Here is an 11,287-nt window from a genome sequence, read left to right as displayed (position 1 = left end):
AAAAAAATTATAAATCTGTGTTTAAATACTGTAAAATTCATCTGCCTTTGTCAAAAAAATGATTTAAAGATTCAAACAGTAAATTTAACTAAAACAAAATTAAAATTATGTATTTACACTTACCAATTTCCAGTGCCGACTGTGACTATTGTTTCTTTGTTGAACCTTTGATAATTTTGGGAGATTTCAATATTTTAGCAGATGGAAGGAAAAAATTCTTTTTTACTGTATTGGAGAAACTGATAAGCAAAACTGATTTTGAAATTTACGTATGGAAGTAACTGAATTTATTTAAACTATTAAGGGTATTATTGTCTTTTAAAGATTGATATACTTTTGTAATTGTCAAACATGAATAAGGGCACTATTGTCTTTTTAGTGACAAGAGGCCAATGTTGTGAATACAAAAAAAATGGTCAAACTGGAAAATTAGTTGTTTGATCAAGCCAATTTAAAAAGTACCCCCTTCTTTTTGGCGTGGGTAGTGTTTTCTCTTTCTGTAAAGGATAGCTCTTTGATCAATTTGGGGATTTGGACTGTTTTGGATTTTATTAATGTATTAATTATGGTTTTGAAAGGTTTTACTTTGGAATGATTTCAAATGTTTTATATTTTTGGTGGACGTAATTAATACAGCTATTAAAACTTTAATTTGGTTAAAAGTAACATAATATCACTTTTTTAACATTTTCTTTGAACAAACACCTTGCATTCATCAATGTAATTAATTCAAAAGTTTCTTTTTCATAAATATTACCAAAAATAAGGTTTGAATTGTTATATTCAAATTTCCAAAAATACATACGTATGCATCTAGTTAATGGCTCCAATAATATAGTGACTTTTTTTCACTTTTTCATTTTTCACATTCTCCTTTCACCAAACACATTGCATGGATCATTTTAAATAATTCAAAGCTAATTATTCAAGAGTGTTTGTCACTTTTTTCGAATTTGTCACCCTTTGAGTTTATGTCATCTTTTTTGAGTTAGTATCACTTTTTTTGAATTTGGTCTCTTTTCAAGTATGTCATTTTTTTTATTTTCTGTCACTTTTTTTTGAATTCTTGTAACTTTTTTTAATTAATGTCACTTTTTTGAATTCGTTACTTTTTTTAATTTCTATCACTTCTTTTAGTATTTGTCACAATTTTTAATCGTCTTTTTAAAATTTCTCATTTTTTTACTAACAAACATCACTTTTCAATAAAAGTGATATTGTATATCAATTTTTAATAAAAAAAAAAGTGATTCTGAACTTATAAAAGCGACGTTGAGTGACAATTTTATAAAATAGTGACATTGTGTCACTCTTTTAATTTTATATAGTATTTTTTTATTTTCAAAAAAACTTTTCTTATAATTTTTCAAAACGCCATTAAATTTAAAGGTATTTTTATAAGTTGCCCAATATGAAAATTACGAAAATGATAATTTTTTAAAGTTAAATAATACGACTTATATGTTGTTCCCAAAAAAAAAAACCCTTTATAATCAAAGTTTCGGAACATACTCGCTATGATACAGCACAATATTTGAATGAATATAGAGGATATTTTAAAGTCATTGCATTATGCAGCTTAACACATAAATTGTATTTTATACTATATTAAATTCTGTATTTCAACAGAAGGTTTTCAGTGTTGCAACAAAAAAATTGTCTATTTATAAATGACATCGTGCAAGTATTCAAATAACTTGTTATATCATTAACTATATTATAAGAGCCGCAACCCTAATTGAAATAATTGTAGTTCTTATAAAAATCCTGTCGTGATAATATTTAGAAGCAATTGGATGTCAAAATAAAACTATAATCCCTATATTTTCTTCACGTGAAATTTTGAAAACCTCCACAGCCTGATGAGCAATTCTCCCAGGCAAAGAAGTTCTGGAGTTAAGATCAGATTTCCCAAGTAACCTATAATTTCCAGATCAAACAGTTCATGGGTGCAGCTTCGATCTCAGTCGGTTTCGCTTATCTTATTTTTTTTCATTGAGAAGGGAGATAATGCACCTGTACAATACATCGGTTGAATATCTGCATCTCCAATCATTTATCAATCCTAATATTGTTACAAAGATGGCTTAGTTCAGGCCTGGCATCCATCCAAGTTGTGAATCTCATCTCGGCTGCAGAAGTGCAGTAGAGATAGGATCTAAACGTGATCAGGAGGAAGTACCGCCTGCAGAGGCACAAATGACTAGTCACTGTAAACTTCACTGCATTTTTCAAGTACTTAAGGAGGTAATAGCAGGATTCAGATATGATTTATTGCTAATAGGATGGAAGCATGCTGGTTAAATATCATTAAGACAAGAAAGCAGAGTAGAATTCAGAAAGCATACTCAGAGTTGAGCACAAAATTTGACAGGCTATTAGTATACAGCTACTACTCTAAGAATGAAACCAACCTTAAAGCTTTAATACCCATATCCACAAGATATGCTCGATGATCATCGCAATTATCCGAAAGCTTCTCAAGTTCCTTGATGTAGTACAGAATATCATCTCGCAGATGTCCAGCACCTGAACACCTTCAAAATTGAGGGGCAAACTCAGTTGCAATGCCACGACTTATGGTCAATGTGGATACTATTGTCATAGCTTTAAATTGTAACCAGCATTCAACTAATTGCAATCACTAGATTTGCAGTGTTCAAAGCATTCCGAAGATATCAAAATATATCTTCAATGAAACACGTTGTATTAGAAACAGATCCTGCTTTAATTTATCTTCTATTTTGAAGAATGCACCAGAGAATTGATAATTTGCATGCAAAAGACCTATTAACATGCACATTCATGGATGTCTGCAGCAGCCAGCAAGAGTACTAAGCATTTTTTTTTGTTGATTAATGAAATTTGATTTCAGTTGTTCACAACTTCAATGGTTTCAACACAGAACATAGCATGTTCTCGTCCTTCTGCTTGTGTGTGGACAAAGTTCATACTTCAACAAGACAATCAAGCCTTTTGGGCAAAAAGAATTGCATACCTTTCTATAACAATGTCAACATCTGCTTTGCTCTCAGGTCCATGAAGAAGAACTCTAGTGAGGCTTAGAATGTCCCTGTAATCACCCATTTTGCGTGCTTCATCACCAGAAGTTTTGTTGTCTTCAGGCGAATGAAGTGGATATTGAGTTCCAGTCAACGATCGAACACATGATGTTAACGCAATCTCTGCTTCAAGTCTTATGCAAATGATAGCCATAGCATAGGAAACCCCTCCAAATCCAGTGTGAGATACGAAGAGATAAGACCCTGCAGAGCTGTAAGAGAGACAAGAAGCAAAGATAAAAGTGATTTTAGCGTACATAACATCGTATGCGCGCTGATGTCAATGCATAAAGGGATATATGAAAGCACTGTGTCAATTAGCAAATCTTGAGAGTGCATGCGTCATGACAATTAATAGTTGCCATGCCACAATTTATTGTCCTGGTGCAATGCATTTTTTATTTTACTGCTATAAACAAATCTCAACCTGACATCAGATCTAGGTTTCCTTGGATTCTACAGCAATCTGGGACAAAGTAGTACAAGTGTAGGGTTTATGACAGCTTCACCAGTGGGCACCAATGTCAAGACAAATCCTAGTATGAGATAATTCTAACATCCAATATCAGGATAAATAATGGCATGACAGAGCCAAAAAAAACAGCTTGTATTGTAAAAAAACAGCTTTGCTATCTAAAATATTGGTTTTTATAAGTCTGAAGTTTTATGTAAAATGTCTTAAATTTCCTTATTTTAAAAGGCCTTCTTGCTTAAATCAGTCAATATCGACCTTACACTATCAAAACCAAAACCAATGCAGTCAAAATCGACCCCAATACAGTACAAAATGATTGTCATTCCTATGTATTTTTCTCCATTGTTTTATTTGTCCTCCTCTCTTGTTATCACTTCCTAAACTTGCATAGGGACGTGCATTTGTTCTGCTTCTGTTGTCTTCTGAAAAATAAAAATAAATAAAAATCTTTGTTTTTTAACCACTTTCAGGAAACGAGAAAACAGAGCTTAGTATAGGAATATTTTTTTATTGTATCTTGCATAGTTGTAGTGCCTTGGTTTCTTTTTGTATAACCTTGCAGGGTCTCTGGGAATATAGTAGGTAATTTGTGCCATTCAGTGTGGTAGTCACCACCAAAGCCTCTGACCATACAATAGGTGTGTGTGTTCATACATACATATTGGTATAACAGATTTTTTTATAGGTAATGAACTCTAACCCCAACAACTAACGAGGCAATCAACATCAAGGCAGGCAGCGAGTAGAATTGCAGGACTGGGGGTGGAAGAAGATGACGAAGGAAGAAGATGATTTCAAGAAATAAAGTATGAGGCCCTTTTCCCATAGCACCTTTTATCTTCAGGCCTTTCGAATTTAAATAATCAATTAAAAACGTTGTATTTACAGTTCTGCATCATGCTGCTGATACAAATACGGGAAGCTAAAGCCCAATTTTTAACAATAATGACATGCAAGAGTACATAACAATAACATCAAAGAGAAAATGTCAGTATTAGATACTCACTCATCCTTACAGTATTGGATAGAATCAATATCTGAAGGTAGAGCTTCTCTTTCTCTAGTTAACGGTATCCTCCTATATGCCATATTGATCCCTTCATTCTTAAGGGCAGCATATACCTCAGCAGGAGTTTTGACATCATCCGCAAAAATATTCTCCCAATACCCTATGACGCTGACCTTTTTCAGTGCAGGGTTATATTCTTCTCGGTGTAAAAGCATTCGACCACCAGATTGTCTAATCTCAGATATTATATCTTCTTTTAAACGTTCCTCCATGTGTTCCACCTGTGAAACAGAACGAGAAAAAGGAATTTAAAATATGTATCTGTTTGATGAGTAGATTTTACTAAGCACAACAGAATAAGATGAGTACATACCACCGGACCAGTGATTCCTATGTGTTTAAGCGTATCGACAGGCTTATTTAGTTCCCTAAGTACAAAAGGTGTATTATTGATATAAACAACAGCTTCCTCACGTAAATCAGTCAAAATTACTTTCTGACGGGCATTTCCTTCTGATTTGGGCTTGGCACCTAAATACGCTAACATCTCTTTTGCTCCTGCAATTGTTGGTGTCGCCATGCTATACACAGGATATCCATCCACCTTAAAAACGCATAATCAATGTCAGATCTGTCATATGGTAAATGTTTAAGCAACAATGGCCACACTCAATAACGTTAATTTATCCCGAGTACAAATTTAGCCTCAGATTTGTGTCATACAGTAAATGTTTGTCCACTTATAAGCAACAATGGTCCCACTAAACAGAGTTAAGTCAATTACAAGTACAGCTTCAGCTCAGACAGGATTGCAGTCAGCATATAACAGAACAAGGAGGAGGTTTCTTAGTTTATCAGGTAGTCACCATATTAAAATATATTACAACCATTATCAATTTTAGTCCAGGATATTCAATCACTTATTTGCTTCCAGTTATTGTTTCTTTCTGAGATTTCAAAATATTCTTTTATATTTAAAATTATAAACAACTAGTTCAAGCATGTTTTCCGTCCATAAATTTACTATGAGTCCTACTTACACCTTGTTAACCCAAGTTACAACTTTGCACGCACAACTCACTTGTACTATTTCTAAACTCCCCATACCAATGTGGGATAAGTATACGAACTCTATCGTTGTTCTGTACCAAGCATCAGTATGCCTAATAACAACAAATCATGTAATGCATTTTTCAATCAAATGATGAACTACTATAAATCAATTCGTAAAATGGATTAGGCTTTCGAAGTTTGTTAAAGATTGATGAAACAATATTTTAGGGACAATACTTTGGAAGGTTTAGGTGAAATAACTATAGTATCTTCTACAGCTTCTATTCTCTCATCATTGACCAAAGCCTTCCCTATATCTTAGGTTGAATTACCACACATGTTGCTGGATATCTACTGATGTCCTGTGCAATTAGAGAGATTTTAATGCTATCAAATTTTGGGTTCCCTGTTTATTTTGCAAGCATGGAATCATCTATGATTACCTTGTAGACGTGTGGTGCACCATGAATTTGTATATGGTTAGAAGTTCTTTGACCAGGAAAGAAGTACATCTTAAGAATAGACCCTTTCCCCAAAACTGAACCATTGCGATCCTTGACAATTGCTTCCATGACAGCATCCCCATGCTGAGATTCTTGTGGAGCTCTTAACTCCTCCTGAATTCAGAAATATAACGCATAATTAAATGGCAACTTAAAGAAAAAATTGCAACCTTGAAAAACTTCATTGGATGAGAGAGCTTTACAGGGACAGTGAAAAATCGCCCAGGCCTTAATCTGATAGACCATTTCATTGCTTGGACCTCTGGTCTTTGATGTAACCAACTCTTAAAAGTCATTCTTGATTCTCCTTGTCCGCAAAATCCATCGAAGGCTTCACTTCCCAGATATGCTGCAAAAGCAATTAAACGGAAATAGCGCTCTAAATACTCAGCACCGCGGTTCAGTGCTACTCTCCTCTCTCTAGGCTCAACTTGCTGCTGATTAAATAGCTTTTTGTATTGCAAGACAGCTTGGCGTATATTCTGCAGTGCTGAACATCGATCAATTATAGCATCTAATGCTTCTCGGCATTCCACCCCCTTATCAAATAATCTAGTTATCTTCCATAGCAGCAAGATGTCGTTTATCCCAAATTCACGACTTGAATCCTTTCCAGACCTACTTTTTGCCAAAACATAATTTGATGCAGAAAAACGATCTTCATTTTCATCGTCACTTGGCATAGTGTAGCCCAACTCTTTACATGATGTGCCATCAATTAATATTTTAACTGGCCTCCCATAATCTATCCGAAGTTTGAGAAGGCAAGCAATGACAGTACCTGTCGTTGTCCGTCCAATACCCATCTGTAAATATGAACATGATAAGGGAGGGGAATGGTACAAGTAGCTAACACATGGCCTCTAGAGAAAGTTCAATAAAATATAGGAAGGACAAGAAATATTGGGTGATTGTGTCTAAATAAATCTTTCACCTGACAGTTAAAAACAAAAGCTGTATCCTTGGAAGCAGATACAATGTTCATAGCTAACGTATCAAAATCAGAACTTTTTGGAGCTTTTCCGTCAGTGATAGGCACACGTGCATACTTGATGGGGAGACCCTCAGCTTCAAAGCACCTAAATACCTCCAGTGGTGTCTGAACAGCGTCGGAGCTCACATGCTCCCAAGCATCAAAAATTTGTCGATCATCAGTTTCATGGATGACCATTATGGAACCTTGATAGCATTCAGCTTCCCGCAAAATATCATCTTTCAATCGAGCTTCCATTCTTTCTACCCTTTCACAATCAATTCCCTAGATGCAGATATCTTAGTACATTAGTATCCTAATGTAAAACCAGAGACATAATCATGAGCACTTATCCTTCTGTTCATATAAAACTCGATCCAACGCAAACAATAAATTTTAAGAAAAAGTGCAATAGAATTGAAAAGCTTCTAAATTTTAACAAGTCTGTCATCATTTTTTATATTGATATTTACTTTAACGTATCAACTAGTGAGCTTGCAATACTTCAAACAAAAATTTAAAAAATAAAATTTAATTGCGTATATCGGTATGAACAAATTGTAAATGCTGAGAATTAAGGCTGGGCAAAACTTCTGAATCGAATCGGACCGAACTGGACCCGAATCAAGTGGTTCTTCTTAAGTTAAATACCCGAACGTGTATCTGAATTAAGAACCAACGGGTTCCATTCGATTCTCGATTCTAGATCAAGAACCTAAAAATCGAATCTCCATAATTTTTTTATTTTAAATAAGCCAAACTATTTTATTTTTTATAAATTAATTTGCTAATTAGTTAATTTAGTTCAAACCCAAAAATATGATTTTCTTATTCCTAATTTTCAGTCCAAGTCCAATTTAATCAAATTGACCTAAATTTTATCCAAATCTATTATTCTACCATACTGCCGTTTCTACCGTTCTAGAGAAATCGAATTGAAACTCAATAGCTCCTCTCTTAATTATTGTAAGCTCGCTATCGTCCTCTCTCTGTGATTTTAACAATCAAATCTATGAAAAACTCAGTAAAGAGAAGCACAAAAAGCATATAAGATTGGACTACGTTATTTTGTAAAAGCTAAGATTGGACATGACCTTGGTTGAATTAATGTAGCTTTGTAAATATTAAAAAAATTAATTATATTTGGACCTGACGATTCCACTTAATAAATACCCAAAAATTTCGAGTTTGGTTCGGTTTTGACGAGAACCGAACCAAATCGGACCACGCCCACCCCTACTGAGAATCATGAAACAAGTGACTTTTTCATTTGAAGTTCAAAAAAGGATATGATAGACATCAAATGTTTCTTAAGGAACCAACGTGATTTAAGATTTAAAGGCTGCAAAGAGGCCACTCTAGTACTGAATAGTAAAATTCTAATATAAATGCACCTTAGTAGCAGAAATACCAAGCAGGCTCACAATAATGCAATTGCAGTTTCTATATGTTTTAAAGTATAAACTTCTGCATGTCAAAAAGTAGTCCATTTTGATTTTTTTAACTGATTGGTGACATACAATAGCCAGATTTGGACCCAAACGTTTTGCAAGACTGTTATAGCCCAAATAGCCCCCTAGAAGTTTTCTGTCACACTAAAGCCTTTTTGGATAGATATTTTGGGTTGTCATCTTTACTTATTGAGAACATCACAGACATACACTAAAACTCAAAACAGAAAACCAAAATTAGAAAGCTCGACTTAAAATGACAGTTGAAAAAAGTAAGCCATTCAATTAAAATGGAGAGCATATAAAGATTGGGTTGTGTAGAGCAGAAGCAATGACTTCATGGTTTTGAATATTTTGCTTAATTATTCAGACATAATATAGGTAACAGACTTATTCTCTATTTTAATAAAAATACAGTAAATGTATGAGAAATATCTTTATCTGATGCACTTTTTAACACACGACACAAAAGGCTCATACCAATAACCATGTCCTTGGTCTTTTATATAAGAAAGCATATCAAGATTCTCCAGTAACTTGTTATAGTAACAGATAATGTGAGAAAAATAAAGTATCCACTTCAAAGTTCTCAAGCAAACAGCAGTTTTCTAGGAGCAGCTAAAAAAATTCACTCTCATTTTGGAAATAAAAATCAGATACGCATGTGATAGGCAAAGGCAAAACTGCTGTAGTTCCAAGAAATGAGGTAATTTTAAGCATGATATACAAATCCCAGTTCCAGAAGTCATAATGTTAGCTATTCATACACTAGAAGTTCAATTATCATGCAGCAGCTCAAGCTTAATTCCCCAGCTTCAAGCAAAAGATCACTTGGCACATCCTCTCAAAGCATGTTTCACCAAAAAGTAAAAAAAATACATAAAAAATCATGCATTCAAAAAATCAGTGGTTGCCTATCTACCAGCATACTATTTAAGTTCTACAAGTTCATTAGTTTAGATGTCACCAAACAAGACGTTATACCGTATACTCCAGCATATTTTTGTATGGCCTTTCAACTTCACGAAGTACAAATGGTTTTCCATTGATGTAAATAACAGGTTCTTCTCTCATATTGTGCCAGAATACAGGACGGACACCTCTTGAGCTTCCAATCCTCTGAATTACAGATCGAATACCATCCACAGTTGGATTTGCAACTCCATAAACCGGAAATCCTGGAATTTCTCTAAAATTAGGGGCACCCTCCAATCTCTCCAGTAAACTAGGATGTTGACAACCAGGACAGTGGTCACTTTTTAGAACAGTTTGGCTTCCAAGAACCTCTCCATTCCTCAGGGCAGAAACTTGACTCGTCTCAAAAGGGCGGATATCAGCAGATTCAGCAATTTTTGCTAGAGAAGGTTTTGGATTTGCATAACCAAGTGCTCCCATTGGGTTTCTCCTCAGCAATCTGCACAACATTGTATGGTTGTCACCGTGTTTTGACATATAGGTTACATGATACCAAATTTTGACATGTGATACCTCTGCCGCATGTTATATTGACTATGAGCTAGAGAAATGAAAATAAGATCCCAAACACAGATGTAGACGCAAAAATTAAGGTTCCATCTTGGCAAAAATTAAGGTTCCATCTTTTCCAAGATGGAAAATGTGAGAATGGGTGACAGTATTCTGCCTAAAGTCAACATTGTTAACAGTAGTAACCCAAGTCATTATATGTCGGCTCTTATTTTCATACTTAGTCAATGTGAGATTTTAACCTTAACAAGGAAAAATCTGGAGGAAAATTCCTTGAATCTGTAAGCATGAGGACAAAATCCTGATAATATGTTTTTAAATCTCGATTCTTCCTTCTTTCCAGTTTACACAAACTTTCAACCTAAACGACTCTAGACTTCAAAAAGATCGCTTACAATTATTAGACATTAAATAACTCCATATTAATTTATGGTTGTACTACATGTATATAATGGCTTACATACACATGATATGATGAAATGTGACTGGGGGACAAAATTTCTTAAAAATATATATATATATATATATATATATATATATATATATATTTAAAAAACTTTCCTACTCTCTTTCTGACACATCATCTATATATAAATCATTACATGACTCTTTATGTACAAGTAGCATTATTGCTAATGTTAACTAGAAATGCAAACAACCTCCTTTTGACTCTGTCCACAATTACTAAGATTATTTGTATTGTGTAACACCTTGAGGCAATGTTATTCTATAGCATTTGCAAGAAACGTTCAGTCCATACTAATAAATAGATATCACTTAATCCGCATATACATGCACATGAAGGTGATTAAGGTGGTACAACCACCTGAGAATTACCTCATATTTATATAACAGAAAAAAAATGTTTCAGCCCCTTGAAACATTTCATAGCACAGAACTTCATATTTACCTGCGCAATATGCTATAGAGCTCCGGTCTGGCTTTCATCCAGTCAGTAAAACTGCATTGACCAGGGAACACAGGCTGATGCGCTTCTCTTTCCGTATGAAGATATACAGCAAAACAAATAAGGTAGTAATATCTCTCCAGATACTCCATGAAAAAGGAAAGGGATGCTTCCTTCTTCATTTCATCAGTTTGGTGCAATATACTACTTCGATAAGTAGCAATAGCTTCACGTAAGTTCTGTATTAGGTCAACAAATACAAAATTTCAAAGTGGTTACATATGATTGATTAGATAGGAAACAAATTAATTCAGTACCACAAGGCAATAAATTAATTTGTGTTTGCGTGCGTGTGCGTGTGCGTTGGGG

General features: G+C 34.2%; 1 protein-coding gene across 6 annotated transcripts in view; it reads right to left on the bottom strand.

Annotated features, from left to right (window-relative positions):
• Positions 1-1,683: 1,683 nt before the first annotated feature.
• Positions 1,684-11,287, bottom strand: part of LOC111389748 (paladin) — a 19,235-nt gene continuing 9,631 nt past the window's right edge. For 2 of the 6 annotated variants that reach the window (XM_023014700.1, XM_023014701.1), the window contains exons 10-19: positions 10,922-11,157; positions 9,511-9,940; positions 7,037-7,360; positions 6,306-6,908; positions 6,043-6,216; positions 4,920-5,150; positions 4,544-4,827; positions 2,999-3,274; positions 2,415-2,537; positions 1,684-2,185 (exon numbers count right to left, since the gene is read on the bottom strand). In XM_023014700.1, coding sequence (XP_022870468.1) covers positions 2,053-2,185; positions 2,415-2,537; positions 2,999-3,274; positions 4,544-4,827; positions 4,920-5,150; positions 6,043-6,216; positions 6,306-6,908; positions 7,037-7,360; positions 9,511-9,940; positions 10,922-11,157 — 2,814 coding nt within the window. In that variant the 3' untranslated portion in view covers positions 1,684-2,052. Of the gene's footprint in view, positions 2,204-2,414; positions 2,538-2,998; positions 3,275-4,543; positions 4,828-4,919; positions 5,151-6,042; positions 6,217-6,305; positions 6,909-7,036; positions 7,361-9,510; positions 9,941-10,921; positions 11,158-11,287 lie in introns of those variants that run through there. The other 4 variants (XR_002701783.1, XR_002701782.1, XM_023014699.1 and 1 more) reach the window with 4 other exon arrangements.

This window comes from Olea europaea, unplaced genomic scaffold, assembly GCF_002742605.1.
Source record: "Olea europaea var. sylvestris unplaced genomic scaffold, O_europaea_v1 scaffold618, whole genome shotgun sequence".
NCBI lineage: Eukaryota > Viridiplantae > Streptophyta > Magnoliopsida > Lamiales > Oleaceae > Olea > Olea europaea.
This window is presented reverse-complemented; position numbering and strand designations above follow the sequence as displayed.